The sequence below is a fragment of the Sus scrofa genome, chromosome 3 (genome assembly GCF_054392235.1).
Source record: "Sus scrofa isolate SSC_HxYL_T2T_F1_AM1 chromosome 3, Sscrofa_HxYL_maternal_Yorkshire_Landrace_v2.0, whole genome shotgun sequence".
Lineage (NCBI taxonomy): Eukaryota > Metazoa > Chordata > Mammalia > Artiodactyla > Suidae > Sus > Sus scrofa.
The window spans coordinates 108328827-108355296 of NC_139385.1; the positions used below are offsets into that span (position 1 = coordinate 108328827).

Below are 26470 nucleotides of genomic sequence, written 5' to 3' on the forward strand. Positions count from 1 at the left end.
AGTAGCCATTAAAAATAATGATCATAGGGAGTTGCCGCTGTGGCACAGGTACAGTGTTTTCCCTGCAGCAGGGGGCTCGATCCCTGGACCAGAGCAGTGGGTTAAGCATCTGGTATTGCTGCATCATAGGTTGCACCTGCAGCTTACATTCGATCCCTGGCCTGGGAACTTCCATGTAACAACAGTGATGATCATAAAAATTGTGTAACTGATGTCAGGGGAGATGATAATGTTATATAAAGCAAAAAAACACAGAATCCAGAATTGCGTCTATATTTCAGTAACATCTGTTTAAAGGCATACGAAATACAAATAAGCTTTAGAAGGAAAAATAGGAAAATTTAAATTGTTAATTTTGTGTTAGGTTAGTGAGATTGTGGGGGGTTTTCTTCCTGACTCTTGTTTGTTGTAAAAACTGGGAGAGTGGTGGGGGGAAGACATCCATCGTGCTTAGAGAAGAAAAACAAAGTAAACTCTGCATCCTTTTTCTTCCCTCAATTACCTATCTCCTCTACAATTACATAACTCCTCTAGGATGTTTATTACCTCTTCTAGGCAAAAAGCCTTATCTATTAGTATGATTAAGTGAGAGTGAAATGATATCTGTAGTCTACCTTGAAATGCGTTTAAGAAAAAAGATGGATTGATGAATGCATAGATATGTGATAAAGAAAGTATAGCAGGAGAGCTCCCAATTACGGTTCATCTATACAAGGGACAAGTATGTAGCTTTTAAAAAGAATGATGGGGAGTTCCCATCATGGCTCAGTGGAATCATATCTGACTAGTATCCATGAGGCTGCAGGTTCTATCCCTGGCCTCTCAGTGGGTTAAGGATCCATCATTACCATGAGCTATGGTGTAGATTGCAGATGCGGCTTGGATCTGGTGTGGCTGTGGCCAGCAGCTACAGCTCTGATTAGACCCTTAGCTTGGGAACTTCCATATGCTGCAGGTGCAGCCCTAAAAAGACAAAAAAAAAAAAAAAAAAAAAAAACCAAAAAACAAACCTATTAAAAGGAATGATGGGGGGTTCTCTGGTGGCTCAGAGGATAAAGATCTGCCCTTGTCATTGTAGCTGCTCAGGTCATTGCTGTGGTGTGGGTTTAATCCCTGACCCAGCAACTTCTACACGCCACAGACATGTCCAAAAAAAAAGAAGAAACTATAGCAAAACAGTAATGGTTGAATCTCATTGGTGGGTATATGGGTGTTTACCTTATATTTCCTTCAACTTTTTATATATTTGAAGAATATACATGATGAAGTGTTAAAAGAAGTTATTTTGAATGCCTTCAGGAAGGAAATAAGAAAAATAACAGCCAAATTGCAAACAGTATTCACTAAGAAGTTTTACATTCTAGCTGAATTGTAGGTTTATATATATATACTGAACACCAGTGAGATACTGTCATAAACAAGATAGTTTGCATTTGAAATTTGTTGGGTTTTCATCTCTCTCTCTCTCTCTCTCTCCTGTGTAGCTTTTTTGTTTTCCTTTATCTTACAAAAGACAGTCGTTTTCTCACCATGAATATTATGAACAAGACCACTTCTGAGGTGTGGTTGATAGATGGCCTGAGTCCTTGGGACCCTCCAGTACTTATCCAGAAGCGAATACATGGGGTCCTGTACTATGTAGAACATAGAGATGATGAATTATACATTCTCACCAATGTTGGCGAGCCTACAGAATTCAAGGTAAATCCTATATTCTCCTGGTCCCCATTTAGGTTGTTACAAAGTGTCACACTAGTATCAACAATATTTCTTGCTCTAAGAGGTCATTGTTTTGTAGACTGGGTAAAGTGTGAAAATTGATGCTACTTTCTGATGCATGACCAATCCCATTTCTCTTCTGTTGTTATAACTAATACCTCTTCATATTTTTAGTTGTAGCTAAAAAGGTTGCTAATGAAAATATACTCTATCCTGAATATGTTAGTTATCAAAGCCAAATTTAGTGACCTACCAAACTTCTCTAAACTCACGCTTTTTTGAGTCAACCATTTGATCTCAGGCAGTTCTTCTACTGGTCTCACCTTATCTTACTGATAGTTCCACAGTCACCTGGCTGTCAAATGTCAACTCACTCAGATGTCTGTTGTTGACCATCACTGGGCCATAGCCACCCAGCAGGATGCTATCCTGGGCTCATTCATACAGTGATGTCCACACTTCAGCCCTGACGCAGAATTAGTTCTTTCAGCTCTTCATGGTAGTCTGGTTTTCACTGGTTTCATCTCTGGATGCTATAGTCATGTTCTGCTACCTAGATGTCTTCTAATTTTGTTCCACACAGCTAATGAGAACGGCAGCTGATACCCCTGCTATTATGAATTGGGATTTATTTTTCACAATGAAGAGAAATACCAAAGTTGTAGACTTGGACATGTTTAAGGATCACTGTGTTCTGTTTTTGAAGCACAGCAATCTACTTTATGTTAATGTCATTGGTTTGGCTGACGATTCAGTTCGGTCTCTAAAGGTATGTTTAATTTTCAGAAGATAATACTGTTAATCAAAATACATGATACATGAAGTTTATTAACAGAACATCAGATTTGGAATAATATCTGTGTGCTTTTTCTTAAAAGGAAATGAATTTTAATGGTATTTAGCACATTGGATTTAGAAGATTTGTTTTAGAATTACTTAAGAGGACGTTGCTTTTAATGCACTTTTACTTAAAAATACTGAACTTTAGAAGTAGGCTTAAGTGCCATTTTATTTTTTTTTCTCCTTTTTCTTTTTAAATGCCCATACCCACAGCATATGGAAGTTTTTTTGGTCTATTTAAGGCTGCACTTGCAGCATATGGAGGTTCCCAGGCTAGGGGGTTGATTCAGAGTTTAGCTGTTAGCCTATACCATAGCCACAGCAATGCAGGATCCCAGCCGAGTCTGCGACCTACACCACAGCTCATGGCAATGCCATATCCTTAACCCACTGAACCTGCATCCTCATGGTTACTAGTCAGGTTTGTTAACCGCTGAGCCACTACAGGAATTCCTCTCTGTAACTTTTTTTTTTTTTTTTTTTTTTTTGCTTTTTAGGGCCGCATCCGTGGCATATGGAGGTTCCCAGGCTAGGGGTCAAGTTGGAACTGTAGCTACTGGCCTATCCCATAGCTGCAGCAACACCAGATCCCAGCCAGGTCTGTGACCTACACCACAGCTCACCACAACACCAGATCCTTAACCCACTGAGCGAGGCCAGGGATTGAACCTGTGTCCTCATGGATGCTAGTCAGGTTCATTTCCACTGAGCCACAACATGAACTCCCTTCTCTACAACTTTAGATATAGTAATAACTCAGGCCAGCTTGTCAGCTAGTGCCTAACCACTTTCTCCTATTCCTATCCTGCAGCCCCAGTAAGGATAGCAGTCATGCCTACTATGTTTCTGCCACTGCATGTTTGTGTCTGCATCATCTCTTTGCCAGTTTTCTCACCTGCGAGGATCAGAAAGTGGGTGGGCTTTGGTTCTTTCAACAAGGAGGTAGCAGTGGTCTCCACTGCAACACATCTGTGATGTTGGCACATCCGCCTGGCAGGTTGACTCACTGATATTGCCTTTGGCTGCCAGGAAGGATAATCTGCCTCTAGAAATGAACTAGCTAAAATTGGTGAATGATAACATTATTGCCCAATTTTATAGCAGCATTTATATGTGAGTTAAGATAATAGGTTCTACAGGGAAGAAGAGAGGCCACTGTTTTGCTTGCTATGGAAAGAGTTGTTGAGCCAATTGACCAGCAAATATAGACCACTTATACCTCCCTAATTGCAGCATTATCACAATTTTTGTTAATAAGCAATTCCTATAAATTCACTGGATGTTTACTAAATTACCATGTGCAAAGTACTGTATTGGGCATTCTGGAATGCAAAGATAGAACAAATTATCTGGCCTTAAGGAGAATACAGTTTCTCATGAGATTAGACTAGTACACAAAGAATAAGTATAAGATGGTTTAAATAAGTGAGATCAAAAACATTAAATGTGGAGTTCCTGCTGTGGTGCAATGGGATTGGCACGTCTCTGTAGCACTGGAACGCAGATTCAGTCCCTGGCTCAGCAGAGTAAGTTAAGGATCCAGCATTGCCACAGCTGTGGTGTACTCCCAACTGCGGCTTGGATCTGATCCCTGGCCCAGGAACTCCATAAATTGCAGGGCAACCAAAAAAACAACAAACAACAAATTTAAATGTGCTAGGGGACCCAAAGGAAAGGAAGAAGACCCAGGAAAGCTCTGGGGAGGAGTAGAATTTGAGATAAACCAAGGAGGATAAGTAGGATTTTGATGGGTGGCAAGGGGAGTGGTACTCTAAGACAAGAAAGTCTATCATGTGAAGCTTTAAGCTAAGAAGTTTGGAAAATGTTTAGGAAACTGCTAATAATTCATTTTTATTGAAGCAGAATAAATTTCTAGGGGATGAAGCTATCATTTGACGTTCTTTGTCAAGATAAAGTAAGGTAATGAATTTATGCATAAATCATGAAGAGGAAAACATTTGTAGTTTGAGGGCAGGGGAGTAATTTGAGGAGTCAAGCTATACTTCTGGGGTTATCTGGCAGCCATGTGAGAGCACACTGAAGCAACAAGTGATAAGGAGCCTGGACTTTTGAGACTGTTATAGTGGTATAAGTAAGAAATAACAAAGACCTAAATAAAAACAAAGTTTTTCATCTATTTTATGAAGTCATATTATCAAATGTAATGTCTGGTGTCTTAGAAGGCTATGTAAGTATCCTAAAATAAAAATGGTGATTTTAGCTGTAGCAGTTTTCTTACTGCCTTCATCTTATTTTTTGTAGGTATTTTAAAGATATGCCTCATCAGAACCAACATCATATCTTTCATTTATTCTGTATCCTCTTTTTCTTTATCCTTGACCTTTCCCAACCTGTGGTACCTATTATGATGTTCTGAGTACAGTGTTCTAAATCATGATACATGGAATCAAATACTACATTGTATATGAGGTGCTACTTAAAGAGAATTTTGTAGATCAGTACCTGTTTATGAACTGGATAATAACTGATTAATATGCACAAATAGTGCCATTTACAGAGGATACTATCTTTAAGCCTTACTGTGAGTGGATTATAAAGTGTTTCTGTATGTAACATCTCTGCCCTGTGGACACTTGACAAAAAGCTTTACAAACTCAGTCTCAGCAATAGAAAATGTAAAAGATGAATATCCTTCGTTTTCATGTCATCAGTATTTCCTGGTACTATTTTTTTCTTCACTAAAAGAAGTGAGGGTTATTAATTGTTTGTGATACTTATTTAAGCAAATTGAGAAATATTTTGCTTTGTGTTAATATCAATTCATTTGGAAGAACCTGCATGTTTGGACTGATTTTCTTTCAGCATGTATGTCATAATCATCCTTTCAGCGAGTGTGGTTTGCTAGCAGAATGCTTAAGCTAAACCTGTTTCTGTCAAATATCTAGGGAATATCTGCATATCACCTGGCCAACTTAAAATTTTTCTCAGGTACTGTCCATTAATATACATAGATGATACTGCAGTCTTATCTCAATAGGAATTGTGGCTTAAGGTATACTTGAGAGAGTTAAAAGTCCATAGCTTTGGAACAGGTTTTGTTATGATTAAAAACTAACCTGTTGTGGTGCAGCAGAAACAAATCTGACTAGTATCCATGAGGATGCGGCTTTGATCCCTGGCCTCACTCAGAGGGTTAGGACATGGCTCAGATCCCACATTGCCATGGCATGGCGTTGGCTGGCAGCTACAGCTCCAATTAGACCCCTAGCTGCCATATACAGCAGGTGCAGTCCTAAAAAGCAAAAAAAAAAAAAACCTACAAACCTGGTCCCATTAAGTTTAAGAAATACACCCCAAAGACTTTTTGATTTATTGGACAATGTAGTCAAAAACCAAGCTTAGTATATGAGTCACATGAAAACCGTTTTAAAGTCTCACCAAAGGGGAGAAAAACTGGTGCCCCTGTGGGCTGAGGAGCCCTGTGCCCTCAATCTGAGGCCTGTTAAAAGGTTGGTAGCAATGTGTGTTCTTCTTTTTCCCACTAAGGTCTCAATTTGCTCGTTTCAGTTATGCTACGAGATTTCTCAACTTTTATGATTACATGTTTCTTTCCATTTATGGCTTATATTTAAATAAACAGGTTATCCTTGAAAATAATCCTCAATCCGAGGGAAAAAATTAGAAACTCCTTTAGAGAGACATTGCCAATGTAAGTCCTTCGTGTTTCAGGGCAATGGATTCTTTGGATTAATTACAAGAAATTTGCTAAGTGAACATAAGCTCTTTGGCTGTGGTTTCTACGGGTTAAATGGTACAGTCTTTATCCACATATTCCCCCACCTACCCTTTTTGAATGGTGCCACCAGTGCCATTGCTGTGCCAAGACCTCTGATTTTCTAAGGAATTTGCTTTTTCTACAATTACTCAGGAAGAGAAAGGCAATTTTCTATTAATGTTCTGACTCTCGGTACCGTTTCTAACACACTGTCAGCCTGCTTACTAGAGTTCTTTAAAAGGTGTAAGAGGGATGTTAGTGGAAGGCTTGAGGCTGGACCCCGCTGCTCTGAGAGAATAAGTTTTGATTCCTTTCCTTTTTTCTTAAAGTTAAGAATCTTAACCATAATAGCTGTAAGTCTCTCAGAGCGGATATGCGGGAAGGGTTTTGTTCTGCTCAATGGTTAGCCTGGGAGCTAAAGTTCAAAACAAATTGTAAATGCTTTAGTGCCGCTGAGCCGGTTTGTAGCCCTGAAATAATAACTGTCATCACTGTGGCTGTCCAGGCAGTAGAGTAAGGGCTGCTGGGTAAATTATTAAAAGTGCATGTGATAGATTTCATCTTCTGTGAGAACAGAGATCTTAGAGATGTCTCTGAGTTCTGGAATTATACTTGATCTGCTGTTATTTCTTAATCATTTTGCTGTTTCATTGCTCAAGTTTATATACCCCAAGATAAACTTTTTATTAAAGGAGAGTTCATGTAAATCTAGAATCATGATAAACCATTTTTCTTTAATTTTTCATTATTTTATTCATCATTAGTGTAGAGTTTTGGTGTTTTTTGTTTGTTTGTTTGTTTGTTTTTGCTATTTCTTGGGCCGCTCCCGCGGCATATGGAGGTTCCCAGGCTAGGGGTCAAATCGGAGCTGTAGCCACCGGCCTACGCCAGAGCCACAGCAACGAGGGATCCGAGCTGCTGTCTGCAACCTACACCACAGCTCACGGCAACACCGGATTGTTAACCCACTGAGCAAGGCCAGGGATTGAACCCGCAACCTCATGTTTCCTAGTCGAATTCGTTAACCACTGTGCCACGACGGGAACTCCTTTTTCTTTTCTTTTTTTTTTTTTTTGGTTTGTTTGTTTGTTTGTTTTTTGAGTTTTGTTTTTTATTTGAAATATTTTTTGTTGTGCTGAAGTAATTCTTAAATGAGGCATTATGTGATGGTGGATAAAAATAAACTAGATGTCCACATTGTCTTGTTTGGAGCAGACCCAGAAATTTAATTAATGATACTTAATGTCTCGCTAAAGGGTAAAAATAACTGTTTTATTTCTTTAGCTCCCTCCTTGGGCCTGTGGATTCATAATGGATACAAATTCAGACCCAAAGAACTGCCCCTTTCAGCTTTGCTCTCCAATACGTCCCCCCAAATATTACACATACAAGTTTGCAGAAGGCAAGCTGTATGAAGAAACGGGGCATGAAGACCCGATCACAAAGGCTAGTCGTGTTTTACGTATAGAAGCCAAAAGCAAGGTAAGTCTTTGTAATCTCCACCAATAGCCCCCATTTATTGAAAGCATACTGTTTGTCAAGTATTGAGGAGTTGCTGGGATTACATTAGCAGTTTCATAAAGTGGATCTCACATTCCATATAGCAAGACCCAAATTTTAGGAGGTACATGGACTTTTTTTTAACTTTAATATTTAAGCATTTATTTTACATGGATTAGAAAATTTATAACACGTCAAGTCCTTGACTTATGTGTTGTTATACCTAAATATTGAGTTGATTTAAAGAAAAAATAATCAGTTTATATGCAGTTATGGCAAAAATTATGAATGTGGTAAGCGATTGACTAGTATAAACTAGACTAATAGTAGTCCCTGCCCTCAAGGAACTTAAATCTAGTGGGGAAGATGCCAGATTTTGATGAAGTAATTGCTAACGTACTAATAGCTACAAAGGAAAATGTACTGAGTACAGTGGAAACATATCATGTAGGGGCCTAACCTGATCTGGAGAGATTGGGAAAAGCTCTCTGAGGAAGTAATGTCTCAGGTAAGGCTTCTAGGATGATCAAGAGTTAAGCTGGAAAGGGGGGAAAGAGGATTCCTTTTTGGGCAGAGGCTCTGAATTTAGGGAGAAATGGTGCAAACAAGGAGTTTTGGAGAATGATATGGACAAAGTATAGAGTAAAAGCAGAAGGATTGTCAGAGGGCATTGGGAGGTGGGAGAGGTAGTAAGTAGAGGAGAAAATTCTGCACGTAAGGAACAAATAAATATATAAAATATGGCCTCGAGTTTAAGGATATTTCAGACCTTAGCACATCATACATTAGATGATTTTTCATGTGCTGACAAAGAATTGACACAAGCTTTTTTTACTGTGAGTTTTTTCTTTAATTCATTGATTGTCTTTTAATATCTTTAAGTAGGATTTTTTGTGTGTGTGGCCCCACCCTCAGCATATGGAAGTTCCCAGGCCAGGGACTGAATCCAAGCCACAGCTGCGACTTACACCAAAGCTGCAGCAATGTCACATTCTTTCAGCCCACTGCACCAGGTCAGGGATAGAACCCATGCCTCTGCAGTGACCCGGGCCACTGCAGTCAGATTCTTAACCCACTGTGCCACAGCGGGAACTCAAGAGCGAGGATTACTGTAATATTGCAAAAGCAATACATGTTAGAACAAATGCAAAAATATAGACTGAATAGAGTTAAATGACTACTCTTCAGTCCCATTTGCCGTACCAAATAGAAATAATCATTGCAGAGTTCCCGTTGTGGCTCAGCTGAAACGAACCAGACTAACCATGAGGATGCAGGTTCGATCCCTAGCCCTGCTCAGTGGGTAAAGGATCCAGTGTTGCCATGAGCTGTGGTGTAGGTCGCAGACATGGCTTGGATCTGAGGTGGCTATGGCGTAAACTGGCAGCTATAGCTCTAATTCGACCCCTAACCTGGAAACTTCCATATGCCCCAGTGCAGCCCTAAAAAGAAAAGAAGTAGTAATCATTGCTAACGTTATTATGTTCCAGATTTTTCGGTTTTGTCAACAAAGTACATATGTTTAGCCTTTGTTTTGTTTTACAAACATGGAATTTATGCCAAAATGTTGTAATTGTTATATCCCAAAGAGAAAAAGGAGTGAAGCTACGCTCTTGGAGAGCCGAGGGATTCTGTGTACACCTTAGGAAAGAAGGAAAGAATCTGCTCAAAGGAAGCTGCTGTGACTCTAGGCGTTTTTGCACTGCCAGTGAACTCTGGGATTCAGGCTGTCATGGGACTTACTACCATCCTTACCTCTTCCTTTCCACTACTTTTCAACCAGCAGTTTTTTCCTCTGCTTTTTTAACTGAAGTTGGGGAGGAGATAGGAAAATGAAAACAAGATTATTTTATAGATGTTAATACACATCATTTTATGAGAATGAGTCTTGGGAGTTCCCATCATGGCTCAGCAGTAACGAACCCAAGTAGTATCCATGAGAATGTGGGTTCCATCCCTGGCCTCGCTCAGTGGGTTAAGGATCCAGCATTGCTGTGTATTGTGGTGTAGGTCGCAGATGTGGCTTGGATCTCATGTGGTTGCTGTGGCTGTTATAGGCCAGCAGCTACAGCTCTGCTTCAACGCCTAGCCTGGGAACTTCATTATGCTTCATGTACAGCTTTCCTAAAAAGCCAAAAAAGAAGAAAATTCATTTATACTGTTGTAACAAGTTGAATATAATAAAAAATGAGAAGATGAGTTCTTCCTTATTTGAGACTACTCTAGAACCCCAAAGTGAAGCTTTCAAAATGAGAATGAAAAAAAATAGGGGGAGTGGCCTGGCTATATTGTTTTCCTTATGTAAACTAGCGCTGTTTCACTAGTTTCTGTAAGCAGGGTGAGAACCACCATTACTGCCCTTTTTCTATGAAAGGAAGATGAGACAGTGCTGATTATCTTAATTATGTGTCTCCAAAGAATGGCTCAATTCAGTCAGTTCAGTGTGAACCTACATTAAGGAATAGTTATTTGCCCTAAAAATAGTTTAGGTGTTAAAATTTATAAAACTTACTTAAACCATTTTTAAACATTTAAAAAATAAAAGTTAAATAGGTCTTTGAAGAGGATGTAAGTGGGTGTTAGGTCAGTAAAAAATTTCACATGTTAATGGTTGAAAATTCTGTTGAGTACAGAAAATCGAGTTGTTAAAAACTTCCTTAGTTAGCATATTTATAAATACTCAAAAATGAGAAATGCCAGTATGTAGCCCAAGGTAGAGGAAGAATGCTGTGCTGTTTTGTCTGACCTTGATAGGTACTTTGGCTTATCTTCAAGAAAAAAATTACAGTTCTACTGTGTATTGAAGAACTCTTTAAAGTTACTTTACTGTCTTGAAAAGCTATAGTTAATAAACTTTTCAAGCTAGAGTCCTGCTGTTCTTTTCTAATTACTATTATAGGTCAGCAAAGTAGCTGAAAAAGGGCCTGATGGATTTTCAGAGACCACACTTAACTCTTTTGACTTAATTAAATGAAGTTGGTGCTCAGCATCAATAAGCAGCACGTAAGACTGGGAACAAAACCGTTTAAAAAGACTTCTTTACATGCACAGTAAATCTTCATTTCCAGGATGGAAGATTAGTGCCAATGACGATCTTCCATAAAACGGATTCTGAGGACTTGCAGAAGAAACCTCTCCTGGTACATGTATATGGAGCTTATGGAATGGATTTGAAAATGAATTTCAGGCCTGAAAGGCGGGTGTTGGTGGATGATGGATGGATATTAGCATATTGTCATGTTCGGTGAGTCAACACGTTTCACCTAGTATGAGTGCCAGAGCATTGTCACATGTCCAGGATAGCAGTGTATTGAGGAACAAACGTTTTGTTTTCTCATTTGTAGTGTTGAATTTGTACATTCTTAAGCCTGTGCTAGTGGACCCTGATTCAATAACAAATTATTTAATCCCAAAAGGAAAAGCGTAGATTTTTAGGATTAGGATAGACAGACCAGTCTCTGTGCTTACTTAGGTACTTTATTATTTCCATTTAATTCTCCTGAGTTTAGGTTTTTCTAAAATAGCCTCTTAAGCTGGAATCCTTTTTTCAACTCTTCCATTTTATTTTATCTGTTTTCAAGACACAAATCATATCTCATGTTTCTGCTTGACATCCTTCACCATCTCCACAATAAAATCCAAATACCTCAGTTTAGTATTTACATGCCCTGCCCACCAGCCATTCACATCCTACACATCCAGCCTCGCTCTGTCCTTTCAAAGGACAATCTCTTTCCCCTCTGTGCCCTTGCACATGTTGTGTCCTGGTGCCTTCCCTTTCTTTGTCCTTCTAGGAACTCACATTCTTCCTCCAAGACTCAGCTTAGGTATCATCCCCTTAAGTATTCATGTTCCTGACTCCTGCGTATACCCCTGACCTGACAGGTGGATCGTCTCTCCTCTGGTTCTGTGGTACCTTAAATATAGCGTGTTATAGCAGTGACCACATTGCTTGGTAGCTGTTTTCTTTCCCTGCAAAACTATGATCGCCAGGACAGGGGATTTTTATTTTGTATTTTCAAGGCCTGCATTTAGCGCAATGCCTGGTAAATAGTAAGCAGGCACTCAAAGCATATTTGTTGAATCAAATTGTGATTGTTTATGTCAGGGGTTGGCAAACTTTTTCTCTAAAGAACAAATAGTAAGCATTTTAGGCTTTGTAGGCCATGTGTGGTCTCTGTTTCATATTTCTGGTTGGTATTTTTTTCTCCCAACCCTGAAAAATGTAAAAATCCTTCTTAGCTCAAGGGTCATACAAAAACGGGCCTCTGGGTAAATTCAGCGCATAGGCTCTAGTTTGCTGACCCTGAGCTATATCATTATAATTTTTTTCTACTAAAACTTTTTTGCCCTTCAATTTCAGGGGTGGTGGTGAGTTAGGCCTCCAGTGGCATGCTGATGGCCGTCTAACTAAAAAACTCAATGGCCTTGCTGACTTAGAGGCTTGCATTGAGACGCTTCATGGCCAAGGCTTTTCTCAGCCAAGTCTAACAACCCTGACTGCTTTCAGTGCTGGAGGGGTGCTTGTGGGAGCATTGTGTAATTCTAATCCAGAGTTGCTGAGAGCAGTGACTTTAGAGGTGAGTACTCTGTCTCTACTGTTTACAGAATAGGGAAGCATGAAGCCACAGATGCTCTAAAAAAGATTTCTCTTACAGTGTTACTGTAGCATAGGAGTGTAACAAAGGTTTTTTTAATTTTTTTTCCCAGACCAAGGAAAAGTTTTTAAATTTTAAACACAGAATTGTAGTTCTGCGAGAACTTTTCTGACAGTGTTCTTTATTAACTTTTAAGGATTTCCACTGAAAGATAATGTTGGCTATTCCCATTAATCATATTTTATTTGTAAGAACATCCAGAGCTGGTGGGAAAAAAGACAAAGTGTGTATGACACACCAGATCCAGGAAGTCTGACCACACTGACTCTGGAATGCATGAAACCCTTTGACTCTTACTGCCCATCAACATTTTAGTCGTGCACTTAGGGACTATTTTCAGATACTCCATTCTTTTTAATGATCTTTAGGAGTAGTTTTTCTGTACTTTAACTGAAAAATCTTGTCCTGTTCTAAAAAGGCTCTATAGTCTTTACCTGGTGTCCAGAGTTACACAGTTATAACAGCTCTTTTCACCTCCATCACTCTCCTGCTTCCTGGTTCGTGTCAAAGGGGAAGAAATTTTCCTCTTCCCTTCTTGGTTCTTCCTGCTGATCTAAGAATTAAATTGATATTAAATTAGATTAACAGGAGAAAATCACACAAAAGTTTGGTAACATGTATATATGGGAGAGACCCAGGAAAACCAAATAACTCACCAAAACAGCCAGAGCCCTCACCTTAAACATCATCTTCAGCTAAAGATGAAAGAGGATCATGGGGATAGTGATGTAGGACTTCTAGAGTGGAAGGGAATTCACATGGAGACCGAAAAGCAAAACTTTGGTAAACAAATGTTTGCTGAGCTAGCAGAGACCGTGGAACACAGAGTGGACCCTCATCTCTAAGTGCTTTCCTGCCACACCTAGCCCATATTCATTATCTGGTGAAGCTTTGTTCCTGTATTAGGCCCTCTATCTAAACACTTCAGGCAGTTAGGGAGAAGGTCAATGTTTCTCCCTGAGTTATTTGAGTCTTGATTGTTTTCAGCTTAAAATAATTTGGAGTGGCAAAGCATTTTGAGGTTGAGGGGTATACAGTGTGGGCTTGTATTAAGTAAATAAGTGTTAAATAATCCAGATCTGTAAATCTATTTTTAATAGCTGTGTTAAGTGTAAGGGGAGGGGGGACTATGCACAAAGATAATAATGGCAGAATTACAGTATAAAGAAAATGTAACTTCAATTCCTGCTGTGGCTCAGGGGTTAAGAATCCAACTGCAGCAGCTCAGGTAACTGAGGAGGCAAGGGTTCAATCCCCAGCCCAGCACAGTGGGTTAAAGGATCTGTGACTTAGATTCAATGCCTGGCCAAGGAACTTCCATATGCCATGGGTGCAGCCATAAATTTGAAAAAAGAAAGAAAGAAAGGAAAGAAGCAAGTAACTTTTGACTTATAGAAATTACTTTGACTTATTTTCTCTTTTTTTTTAAGTTTTACTGAAGTGTAGCTGATTTACAATGTTGTGATAATAATCTTCTGTACACAAAGTGATTCATTTTGTGTCCACATATCCATTCTCTTTCAGGTTCTTTTCCCATATAGATTATCACAGACTATCGGGTAGATTTCTCTATGCTATACAGCAGCTCCCCATTGGCCAGTCATTGCATATATCACAGTGTGCATATGCCAATTCCAATCCCCCAGTTCATCCTTCCCCCCCCATCATGTCCCCTTTGGTAACCGTAAGTTTGTTTTCAAAGTCTGTGAGTCTGTTTCTGTTCTGCAATTAAGTTTATTTGTATCCCTTGTTAAGATTCCACATATTAAGTGTTATCATATGACATTTGTCATTCACTGACTAACTTCACTTAGTACAATAACCTCTAGGTCCATCCATGTTGCTGCAAATAGCATTATTTCATTCAGTCCTTTTAATGCTGAGTAATATTCCATTCTATACCTGTACCACGTCTTTTTTATCCAATCCTCTGTCAGTGGGTATTTAGGTTGCTTCCTTGTCTTAGATAATTGTAATGCTGCAAAGCACACTGGGATACATGTATCTTTTTGAATTATGGTTTTCTTTGGATAGATGCCCAGGAGTAGGATTGTTAGATCAGATGATAGTTCTATTAGTTTTTTGAGGAACCTCCATACTGTCTTCCATAGTAGTTACAGCTTTTGCTGCATCTCATAGGTTTTGGATCCTTGTGTCTTTGTTGTCATTTGTCTCTAGGTATTTTTTGATTTCCTCGATCCATTGGTTTTTGTAGCATATTGTTTAGTCTCCATGTGTTTGTTATTTTTGCAGTTTTTTCTTGTCATTGATTTCTAGTTTTATAGCATTGTGGTTGGAAAAGATGCTTGATATGATTTTGCTTTTCTTAAATTTACCAAGGCTTAGTCTTTTTTTTTTTTTTTTTTTTTTGGCTTTTTTGGCTTTTTTGCCTTTTCTTGGGCCGCTCCCACGGCATATGGAGCTTCCCAGACTAGGGGTCCAATCAGAGCTGTAGCTGCTGGCCTACGCCAGAGCCTCAGCAACGCAGGATCCAAACCCCAAGCCACGTCTGCAACCTACACCACAGCTCACGGCAATGCTGGATCGTTAACCCACTGAGCAAGGGCAGGGGTTGAACCCGCAACCTCGTGGTTCCTAGTCAGATTTGTCAACCACTGTGCCACGACGGGAACTCCCAAGGCTTAGTCTTAAGCCTTTCTAGGATGTGATCTGTCCTAGAAAAAGTTCTGTGTGTGCTAGAGAAGAATGTGTATTCCTCTGCTTTCGGATCGAATAGTCTATAATTATAATTTGTTAAGTCCATGTGGTCTAATACATCATTCATTATTTAAGGCCTGTGTTTCCTTGTTTTCTCTCTGGAAGATCTGTCCATTGCTGTAAGTAGAGTGTTAGACTCCCCCGCTATTATTGTGCTACTGTCAGTTTCTCTTTTTAAGGTTCTTGGCAGTTGCCTTATATATCGAGGTGATTCTCTGTTGGGTGCATATATATTTACAGTTGTTATATCTTCTTGGATTGATCCTTTGATCATTATATAATGTCCTTCTTTGTCTCTTATAATTGTCTTTATTTTGTCTGAGTATTGCTACTCCAGCTTTCTTTTAATTTCCATTTGCATGGAATATCTTCTTCAGTCCTCTCACTTTCAGTTTGTATGTGTCCCTAGAACCGAAGTGGGTCTCTTGTAGGTGCATATACTTGGGTCTTGTTTCTGTATCCATTCAGCCAGTCTATGTCTTTTGGTTGGAGCATATAGTCCATATACATTTAAGGTAGTTATTTTATGTATGTTCTTACTGCCATTTTGTTAGTTGTTTTAGATTTGTTTTTGTTGGTCTTTTTTCTTCCCTTCTCTTGTTCTCTTCTCTTGTAGTTTGATGACTATCTTTAGTTTTCTGTTTGGATTGTTTTTTGTTATTCGTGTATTTATTGTAGATTTTTGGTTGTGGCTACCATATTTTGGTATAGGAGTCTGTATATATAAATGATTGTTTTAAGTTGCTGGTCTCATAATTGCAAATGTAACTCCATCATCCTTTATTTTTACCCTCCTCTTAACGATTGCTGGGTTTGGTATCATATTTGTGTATGGATGATTTCCTACCTTTACTGTATATTTGCCTTCACTGGTAAGCCTACTTATTTGTAGTTTTCTTGTTTCTAGTTGTGGCCTTTTCTTTCCCACCTAGAGATGTTCTTTTAGTATTTATTGTAAAGTTGGTTTGGTGGTGCTGAATTCTCTGAGCTTTTGCTTGTCTGTGAAGTTTTTGATTTCTCCTTCAAATCTGAATGAGAGCCTTGCTGGATAGAGTATTCTTGGTTAGAGGTTTTTTCCTTTCATATCTTACCACTCCCTTCTGGCCTGCAGAATTTTGCTGAAAAATCAGCTGATAACCACATTGGAGTTCCCGTGTATGTTTTTTACTGCTTTTTCCTAGCAGCTTTTAGTATTTTCTCTTTGTCTTTAATTTTGGTCAATTTGATTAATATGTCTTTTAGGGTGTACCTCCTTGGGTTTAATTTATATGGTATTCATTGTGCTTCCTGGATTCGAGTGAGTGATTCCTTTCCCATGTTAGGGAAGTTTTCAGCAAGTTTTAGGCTGTTATCTCTTCAGATGTTTTCTCTGGCCCTTTCTCTCTCTCTCCTCTTTCTGGCACTCCTTTAATGCAAATGTTGGTGCATTTAAAGTTGTCCCATACTTCTCTTAGACTATCCTCATTTCTTTTCATTCTTTTTTCTTTATTCTATTCTGTGTCAGTGATTTCCACCAGTCTGTCCTCCACCCCATTTATTTGTTCTTCTACCTCCTGTATTGTGCTATTGGTTCCTCTAGTGAATTTTTTTTTTTTGCTTGATAGGGCTGCACCAGCAGTGGCATATGGAGGTTCCCAGGCTAGGGGTCCAATTGAAGCTATAGCTGTGCTGGCCTACACCACAGCCACAGCACCATCAGATCTGAGCCATGTCTGTGACCTACACCACACCTCATGGCAACGCTGGATCCCCAGCCTACTGAGCAGGGCCAGGGATTGAACCCACAACCTCATGGTTCCTAGTTGGATTTGTTTCCACTGTGCCATGACGGGAACTTCTCTAGTGAACTTTTTATTTTGGTTATTGTATTTTGCATTTCTGTTTAATCTTTAAATCTTCTGTTTCTTCATTAAACATTTCTTGTATTTATCTTTGCCTCCAGTTTTTTTCCTAAGATCTTGGAATATCTTTACTGTCAGTATTCTAAAGTCTTATCATGGAGGTTGCATATCTCCAATTCACTTAGCTGTTTTTATGGATTTTTTTTTTTCTTTTTTCTTCATCTGGCTTCTATTTCTCTGCCTTTTCTTTTTGTGTAGCTTTTTGTGTGGTCTACTTTTTGCAGGCTACAGGGTTGTAGCCTTTCTTGCTTCTGAAGTCTGTCCCCTTGTAGGTGAAGTTCATACAGGGACTTATGACCAGCTTCACAATGGGAGGGACTGGTGCTTGCCCACTGGTAGGTGGAGCTGAGTCTTATCCCTCTTGTGGATGGGGCTTTGTCTCTGGGTGTGATTAGAGGCAGTTGTGTCCCTAGGACTTTAGGCAGCCTCTTTGCTGATGGGTGGGACTGTATTCCCATCCTGTTTGTTGTATGGCCTAGGGTTTCTCAGCCCTGATGGGTGGGGCCAAATTTTTTCCCAAAATGGCAGCCTCCAAGAAGGGAGCTCACACTGATGATTATTCTCTAGGACCTCCACCTCCAATGTCTTACCCCCACAGCAAACCATAGGCATCCCCTGCTTTCCCAGGAGACCCTTCAAGACCTGCAAATAGGTCTGACCCAGATTATTATGAGTCTCTCTTTCCCCTGCAACCCAGTGCACATGAAACCCTGTGTGTGCCCTCCAAGAGTGGAGGCTCTCTTGCACCCAGTCCTATGGAGCTTCCTGCACACAAGGCCCACTGGCCTTCAATGCCAGATGCTCCAGGGGCTCCTCCTCCCAATGCCATACTCAGGCTGGGGAACCTGATGTAGAGTTCAGACTCTCACTCCTGTGAGAGAACCTCTGCAATCTAGTTATTTTCCAGTCTGTGGGCTGCCCACCTGGTGAGTATGGGATTGTTTGTATCATGAAAGCGCTCCTCCTACCATCTTGATGTGGTTTCTTTGTCTTTGGTTGTAGGATATCTCTTTTGGCAGTTTTCAGTCCATTTTGTTGATGGTTGTTCAGCAGTTAGTTGTAATTTTGGTGTTTTCATGAGAAAAGGTGAGCTTGAGTCTTACTCCACCATCTTCTGGAGCTATTGCTTCACTCTGCATTAGAAATCAGAAAGGAAATAATCAGAAATGTATGTGTAAGGATATTTATCCCACATTGATTCTAATAGTGAAGAATTGGAGTTAACCTCCATATCCAATAATTCATTCAAAATTTGGAGTACCTTTTGTCTGATTAGTAAACCCAAGTCATGTGGCTTCTCTCACTCTGAGGAAAGTCTGAGAAAGGCCCTATCTGGCATTTAACACCTCTGCAGTGAGAGGCAGGCTATCTCATAATGTTGGGGACAGTCTAAATGCAGAAAAGGGATTTAGACACCAGGCAGCATTTGCCCACTATACTTGCTTAATGTTGATACAAGAGAAAGCTGCAAAACATGTTAACAGAAGATTAGACAGCAATGTGAACAAAGCAGCTGCAATTTTATTAAATGTTTTAACCCTGGTTATAAGCCAATAGTGATTTTTCTCAGAGTTCCCGTTGTGGCTCAGTGGTTAACAAATCCAACTGGGAACCTTGAGGTTGCAGGTTTGATCCCTGGCCTTGCTCAGTGGGTTAAGGATCCCGCGTTGCCGTGAGCTGTGGTGTAGGTTGCAGACGCGGCTCGGATCCCGTGTTGCTGTGGCATAGGCCAGTGGCTACAGCTCCGATTCAACCCCCAGCCTGGGAACCTCCATATGCTGTGGAAGCGGCCCAAGAAATAGCAAAAAAAAAAAAAGCCCCTCCCCAAAATAGTGATTTTCTCTTCTTTCAACTTGATATTTTCCAGATTTTTTTTTCAGATTTTCTTCAATTAGCATTTATTACCTTTTTTAATGTAAAATATCCAACTGAGGTTATTCATGTGTCATTAGGGTTTTATTTTTAATTTGTAATTGTTATAAAATGACATAAAATTTACCATCTTAGCCATTTTAAGTGTGTACAGTTCAGTAATGTTAAGTATACACATTGTTTTTAGGGTCACATTGTTGTGTAGCCAGGTTCCCTAACTCTTGATCTTGCAAAACTCAAACTTTGTACCCATTAAATAGCAACTCCCAGTTCCCCCTTCCCCCAGCCCCTGGGAACCTCCTATATAAGTGGAATCATACAGTGCATGTCTTTCATAACTGGTTTATTTCACATAGATAATGTCTTCGGTGTCCATTGTTGTAGCAAGTGTCAAATATTCCCTCTTTTCAAGGCTGAATTTCATTGTACCATTGTATTTATAGTTTGCTTAGCCATTTGTCTATCAGTGGACCTTGTGTTAACTTCTACCTTTGGGGTATTAGGAATACTTCTGTGAACAGGGGTGTACTCTTCAAGATCCTACTTTCATTTCGTTTGGATACATACCTAAGAATACAATTGCTGGATCCTATGGTAATTCTAAATAAGTTTAACTTTTTGAGAAACCAACATATTATCTACACCATTTTGCATCCCCACCAGCAGTGTACAAGTGTTTTAATTTTCCCACATCCTCACAACACTTGTTATTTTGGGTATTTTTAATAGTATCCTAATGGATGTGAGATAGTAGCATTTATGACTTTTATATAAAATACACATACCAACTGATTTTTACCAACTGATTAATTGATGTTTAAATTTCTTTGGCTTTTTTTTTTTTTTAAGGCACCTTTCTTGGATGTTCTCAACACCATGATGGACACTACACTTCCTCTGACATTAGAAGAATTAGAAGAATGGGGGAATCCTTCATCTGATGAAAAACATAAGAACTACATAAAAAGTTACTGTCCCTATCAAAATATTAAACCCCAGGTAGTGAAAGACAGTTATGTTATACCATCCTGAAGTGATAGAGAAAATAATTAAAAGGATATTTACCTGAGCTGAGGCAGAAATTTAGTAAGGCTTATGTTTCTCCTTATAATACTCAAATACCTTTCAGCCCCAATCTCTGCTCATATTCCATATTTGTTTCAACTTAATAATAGCTCAGGAGACTAGGTTAGATAAGATTAAGGTCTTACTAGTCAAGAAAAGGTTTTCCAGTAGTCTAGTATTGTAATATTATTAATCTCTCAAGAATATGAAGTGAGGAAAAAAATGTTTAGCACGTATAGGGAAAAAAAATTCGAGGTTATTATTTTTCATAGTCCATGAGGTAGAGGCCATAAGAAATAATATAATTTCTTTGTGCATCTGTTTCCTTTCAGCATTATCCTTCAGTTCACATCACAGCTTATGAAAATGATGAGCGTGTACCTCTGAAAGGAATTGTAAACTATACTGAGAAACTCAAGGAAGCTGTTGCAGAGCATGCTAAGGACACTGGGGAAGGTAGGAGACCACCTGGGAGCAGGGGACGTAGCTACATGCACTGTTACCTATTGCTCAGAGTAGTACATTTCATGCTGCAAACCAAGTCATCCGTGATTTTAGACAAATCATTGTTTTCCTCTGTTGACTACCCAGTTGAAGCAGATGTAATAATTATTACTGCCTCGCCTCTTTTTCAAAGCACAGTATTAAAATAAGGTAGGCAGGGCATACGAAAAAAAGTTAATTTAAATATCAAACATGACTTGAAGGGTGTACTATCATGCCATCTTTTATTCAGTAACAAAATTGACTGAGCTATTATTCTTGGAAACCCCTAAAAAACAAATTCTAAAGTTTTTGCTGTAGAGCTTCAGTTTTCATTTTCTCTAGATCTTTCAGTTTTATTAGACAAGAACTCTTAGCTTTTTACCTTACCAAGATATGCTAGGACCTTCCGGGCCCAGGGTGGAAGAGACCCATATTCCAGTTTTCAGACAGTTGCCTTGTATTCAGTTCCATGTCCCACTCACCCATTGCTGTAGTTGGTGTTTGGTCACAAAGCTCCCAGATTCCATTGGCATTCTCCTAGTCACAGCCTTCTCTCAAGTGGCCCTATAGTCTCTTCATTCAGCTTCTTCAGCCTCTGGTCCTCCTCCAGCTTTTCCTGTTTCAGAAATTTGTTTTCTACTGCTTGCCCCCTCTGCTCTCTTTGTTGGTGGTGGTGGTGAAAGAGAAAAGGCATAGAGTACTTGGAAGAAGAGGGATGAGATGGATGGGTCTCAACTGGCCAAAAACCTTCTAATTGTTTCATATGCTAATTTTTTCAGGCTATCAAGCCCCCAATATTATTTTAGATATTCAGCCTGGAGGCAATCATGTGATTGAGGATTCTCACAAAAAGGTATGTTATCAAGCCCCTCTCAATTGACACATCCCCAAGAAGTGATACTTTTTGTACTCAGTCTTTGAGTGGTTGCAGCAGAATTTTTGCCGGCCGCTTCACCAACTGGCAGGTCTGTGGCTGAGACCCAACAGGGAAAGGGGGAACACCAAGTCAGTAAAGAGAAGAGCTTCTCTCCAGTAATTGATAAACGAGCTCTGTTAGAGAAAGTAATCGCATCTCCATTGTTGAGAGCCTTCTGCCTCTGTCCCAAATAAAAAATACTCTTGCCATAAATTGCTAACTTCAGTGTTAGGTGAAGATGGATAGACAAGGAGAAACTTGAACACTGAAGTTTTATCACAAAGGCTTTCTGAGTTTAATGTGTTTCTTTTAGATTACAGCCCAAATTAAATTCCTATATGAGGAACTTGGACTTGACAGCACCAGTGTTTTCGAAAATCTCAAGAAATATCTAAAATTCTGAAGTGCTGCAATCAGTGGGAAATGGAAACACACTGAAATATTTCAGTCATATTTCCAGTTGCGTTAACAAGAGTGAGTTTTTCAAGTTAGTAAATAATTTTTAAAAATGTGCTTCTCCATCTAAATATTGTTTTGTATTCAGCTCATTTGCTTATACTGTTGTCTCCATTGATGCACATGCCCCTTAACCTAGGAAAGTAGCTTTCAAATTATGCTCCATAGAAGGACATAGAGAAGGGAATGAAGGAAGGATTGGTGGCAACAGAACTTTACCTTTCCTCCATCAGAAAAGCTTTGTTTCCGTATGATTTTCTTTGAACAGTTGACAAATCAAGGTCCTGCCTCTTTGCTAGTGAACAGTTTGAGATACTCTGCCAATAAGTCATAATCCAATTTCTATACCTGCATTTTATCGAAGATAACTCACACTAAAATTCATTAGACCTAATGATCTGGAGTCCTGAGGTGTTCTGGTCATCTCATATTGATGCTCTCCGAAAATGTAGAACTTCTTGCAAGTGATCATTGTCTTTTAAACATTTTATTATTCTGGAAACACATTTGAGAACCATTCCTAAAGCATTACATTCAGGCTACAGAAATATCTGAGAATTAATGAATGTTCATGAAGTTCACCCAGCAGCAGCATCTGAGGTTACCACAAATGCTTAGAGTGGAACGGAGTGGCAGTCTCTCCATCTCTTTCATAAAGCTGCCTAACACAAGCTGTACAGTATGTTGAATACACTGGAATAGCATGCCCGGTTGGAAATGAAACATCTATCTCTGAAAGCTGCTTGCTGATGAAGGAGATTCTTGGTGTTATATTCAAGGATGAGTCCTTCTCCTCTGTCCACTGAAATGGCGTGTGTATCAACTTCACGGCCTGTATAGACAGAATTGGTACTTAACCTGATCCTCACTCTCGTGGGAATATTTGAAATCACTTCCTTTAGATTTAGCAGTGATGATTCTCCAAAATTCAGAACCATGAGCAAGACTCTGTCTATGCCGTTGAGCTCTCTCGTGTACACAACAGAGTAGTTGTCATTCCTCAAATAGCAAAACCAGCCTCTGCTGAGGAGCAGTTCATTGGCGTGAAGCAAACTTAATTCTTGATATAACTTCAGTGCTGATCTGGGCTGGGTCTTTTGGACCTATTTAAAAAAAAAAAAAGGTATTAACATAAATGATTAATTATAAGAGTTTTTCAAATATTTATACTATCAAATAAGGAATTTTCTTCCCCAGAAAAGTTGCTTCACTTCGCCCCTTAAAATAATTACCAAATTGTGTATTAAGTAGGTAAGAATAGTTTATTTAACTACTTCTCTGGGAGTTGTTGCAATGTGCACAGTTTTCCACTACATTTTGGCCAGAGCTGATGTAAAGGCCAAATTTGACTCCACTTTAGGCATCTCAAAACAAATGTCCATGTCTAAGTTAATGGATATTTAACTTGCCTAAATAAAGTCAAGTCCCTTTATACTATATTTAACTGGCAGAAAAGCAGCCCGATCCCTGGCCTTGCTTGGGTTAAGGATCCGGCATTGCAGTGAGCTGTGGTGTAGGTTTCAGATGTGGCCCGGATCCGGCATTGTTGTGGCTGTGGTGTAGGCTGGCAGCTACAGCTCCAATTCCACCCATTGCCTGGGAACTTCCATATGCCACACCTGCCACCCTAAAAAAAGAAACTGCCCTCTGTTTTTGACCACAGAAGTAATATATGTCCATTAAAGAAGACCGGAGTTTATTTTACAGCTATCTAAAACATACATAATTTAATGTTGTCTTTTTCTTGCTGTTTTCCCTTTAACATTTCAAGCATTTTTTATTATAGTAAATGTCATTTTAATGACAGAATAGTATTTGGTTGAATGGTTATTCCATACTTAACCATTTCGTTTTGACATTCAGGTTCCTAATATGCTTTCTCCATATTTGGATTATTTATTCAAGGTACAAATACCAGACAATTACTGTGTCAAAGAGTATGGATACTTGAGTCATAATGCCAAATTTGTCTTCTAAAAGCTATTGCCAAATCAGTGAGAATGTTCATTTCATTGTACTCTTGCCAGCAATGTTAACGTCAGTGATAGTGGTGGTTGTTTGGGGGAAGGTGCCTAATTTGTGGTGTTTAATGAACATCTAATGAATATCTGCAAAAATGTTTATTCTCTGTTCATCAGGAACAAAGGTATTCGTAGTACATATATACTGTATATGTATATGACTCTTCACATATATATTACTATTCACATTTTCTATAGCCTTAGATAATGCATGAAAAAGCATAGTTCAGTGCCACCCATATAAGAAGTGCCCAGTAGGTATTAACTTATTTTTGTCTACTTGATTTACCACTTTCTAGAAGTATGTTGAAGTGTCTCTGTAATTGTAGATTTATCAGTTTCTCTTTGCATTTCTCAGAATACTTGTTTTATATATTTTGAAGCTATTGTTAGATGCATAGATTCATGATTTATAGTGGAGTGCTCCTTTACCAGTTTTTGAAAATTGCCTTTGTCTCATAATGCTTTTCATATTGAATTCTATTTTGTCTGCTATTAAATATTTCCACACCTGCTTTTTGTAACTTTATTTTTTTAAATAGAAAATGCATGCAATACAGTATAAAATTCAATTGTAAGAATATATAAATAAAATTATTTCCTTCAAAACCATCCCATAGCTTTCCATTTTCTCTCCCAGAGATAGACACTGTTACTATTTATATATTCTTCTCATTTTATGTATCATATGAAATGATACATTCTGTGCCTATGCAAACATAGGTAGACATACTTTTTCTTTCTTTACACAAAAAAAGTGGCATTTGACCATTTTGTACCATGTTTTTATTATTTAGTACATTTGGTCTCATACCAATGCACAGAGGTTTTTTTGTTGTTGTTGTTTTTTTTGCCACACCTAGGCCAGGGATCAAACCTGTGCCACAGCAATGACAATGCCAGATCCTTAACTGCTGAGCCACCAGGGAACTCCATGTCATTCTTTTTAAAAGCTGCATATTTGTCCCTTCTATAGATTAACAATAATTGGGAGTTCTCTTGTGGCACAGCAGGTTAAGGATCCAGCATTGTTACTGCAGCAGCTTGGGTGGCTGCTATGGCATGGGTTCAGTCCCTGGCCCAGAAACTTCCGCAGTGCTGCAGATACAGCCAAAAATAAAATTGATTCAGCTGGTTTTCTGTTGTTAAAATATATAAATCATTTCCAGAGTCTTCTGCTATTAAAAAATACTGCAAAAAAAGAGGGAGTGGCTGAGGTTCCTATTGAGGCTCAGCAGGTTAAGAACCCAACATAGTCTCTGTGAGGAAGCGGGTTGGATCCCTGGCCTTGCTCAGTGGGTTAAGGATCCTGCATTTGCTGCAAGCTCCAGTGTAGGTTGCAGAGGTGGCTCCTGTCTGGCGTTGCCCAAAAAAAGGCCATAGCCAGGTAGCAAGCTTTTTTTGTTGTTAGCATTTGCCTGTAATATAATTCTTTGTGTCATTTTGTTTTAGCTATGTCTCATGTCAGATTTTGTCTTTCTCATTCTAGAGTTTTTATCTTTTAATAGGTGAGTTTAACCCTTTTATATTTGTGATTATCTTGTATATTTAGACATAATCCAGTCTTATCTTTTATTTATAGTTGTACTATTTTATTTTTTTTCCTTTTTAGCTTTTTATTGGATCAGTTGCTTTTATGTAATTTTTTCCTTCTAATATCCTTTGAAAATTACTATTCTTCTACTGGTATTTTTCTCAACATACAGAGCAATATTATCCAGTAGAACTTCCTGCAGTGCTGAAAGTTCTATATCTGTGCTGTACAAAATGGTAGCCACAAGCCACTTGCTTTCCTCACTGTGTTTTATAAATCATATCTTCCTTTTATATTCCTTTTCGGTTTTGTTGGAGTTTCTAATCACTTTTTCCGAAACTAACTGCACATAGTAAAATTTAAGTTCTTGCTTTTCCATTTCTGTTTTGCTCTTGAATGCTGATTTGAATGGTTATAGGATTCTAGGTTTAGAATCAAGTTTTCATTACAACTTTAAAGTTCCTTTTATTACTCAATGAATTTATCACACCTGTAGTTGTACAATGAAAAGGTAAAGTTCTAATGTTTTCTAGTATCCAGTTGAGAAACCTGATGCCAGGCCAATTTGCAATCCTTTTCTCAATCTACTTTTGAGTTTGGTTTCCTTCTGTTTCTATTTTTACAGTTTTCTTCTTTATTCTGGCCATGCCAAATGAAGATGATGTCATCTATTATCTCTGGTTGTTTATCTCTTTGACTGTATGTTTCCCTCTAGTCTCTGTTCTCTTCTAGAACACCTTTTGTATATTGGAATTTCTAGATTTATCTTCTACATATCAGAAATTTTCTCTTGGAGTTCCTGCTGTGGCACAGCAGGATCAGCGGCATCTCTGCAGCACCAGGATGCAGGTTCGATCTCCAGCACAGCTCAGGGGGTTAAAGGATCCGGCGTTGCTACAGCTCTGGCCTAGGGTGCAGCTGTGGCTAAAATTGAAGTCTTATGTTTGTTATATTTTCTTAGCTTTCTACAATGTTTTGTTAGGAATAGTGTCTCTCTTTCATGGTCTTAATTTTTCTTAAATGTAGTGTGATTCTTGCTGATCCATTT

At 38.8% G+C, this 26470-nt stretch overlaps 2 protein-coding genes and 1 long non-coding RNA gene across 15 annotated transcripts in view; 2 read left to right on the forward strand and 1 right to left on the reverse strand.

Annotated features, from left to right (window-relative positions):
* The window catches only part of PREPL (prolyl endopeptidase like), a 68424-nt gene extending 43924 nt beyond the window's left edge, over positions 1 to 24500 (forward strand). For all 12 annotated transcript variants that reach the window (XM_005655232.4, XM_085019384.1, XM_085019385.1 and 9 more), the window contains 9 exons: positions 1485 to 1701; positions 2303 to 2488; positions 7580 to 7777; positions 10864 to 11039; positions 12159 to 12375; positions 19794 to 19943; positions 20342 to 20465; positions 21275 to 21348; positions 21725 to 24500. In XM_005655232.4, the coding sequence (XP_005655289.3) occupies positions 1485 to 1701; positions 2303 to 2488; positions 7580 to 7777; positions 10864 to 11039; positions 12159 to 12375; positions 19794 to 19943; positions 20342 to 20465; positions 21275 to 21348; positions 21725 to 21814 (1432 nt within the window). In that variant the 3' untranslated portion in view covers positions 21815 to 24500. The remainder of the gene's footprint in view (positions 1 to 1484; positions 1702 to 2302; positions 2489 to 7579; positions 7778 to 10863; positions 11040 to 12158; positions 12376 to 19793; positions 19944 to 20341; positions 20466 to 21274; positions 21349 to 21724) is intronic.
* LOC146404833 (uncharacterized) overlaps positions 1 to 26470 on the forward strand; it is a 1439763-nt gene that overhangs the window by 1377039 nt on the left and 36254 nt on the right. The gene's annotated exons all lie outside the window — the stretch shown is intronic.
* The window catches only part of SLC3A1 (solute carrier family 3 member 1), a 43843-nt gene continuing 39711 nt past the window's right edge, over positions 22339 to 26470 (reverse strand). Inside the window, exon 10 of one of the 2 annotated variants that reach the window (XM_085015329.1) lies at positions 22339 to 22970. In XM_085015329.1, coding sequence (XP_084871455.1) covers positions 22530 to 22970 — 441 coding nt within the window. In that variant the 3' untranslated portion in view covers positions 22339 to 22529. 2 annotated transcript variants of the gene reach the window in all.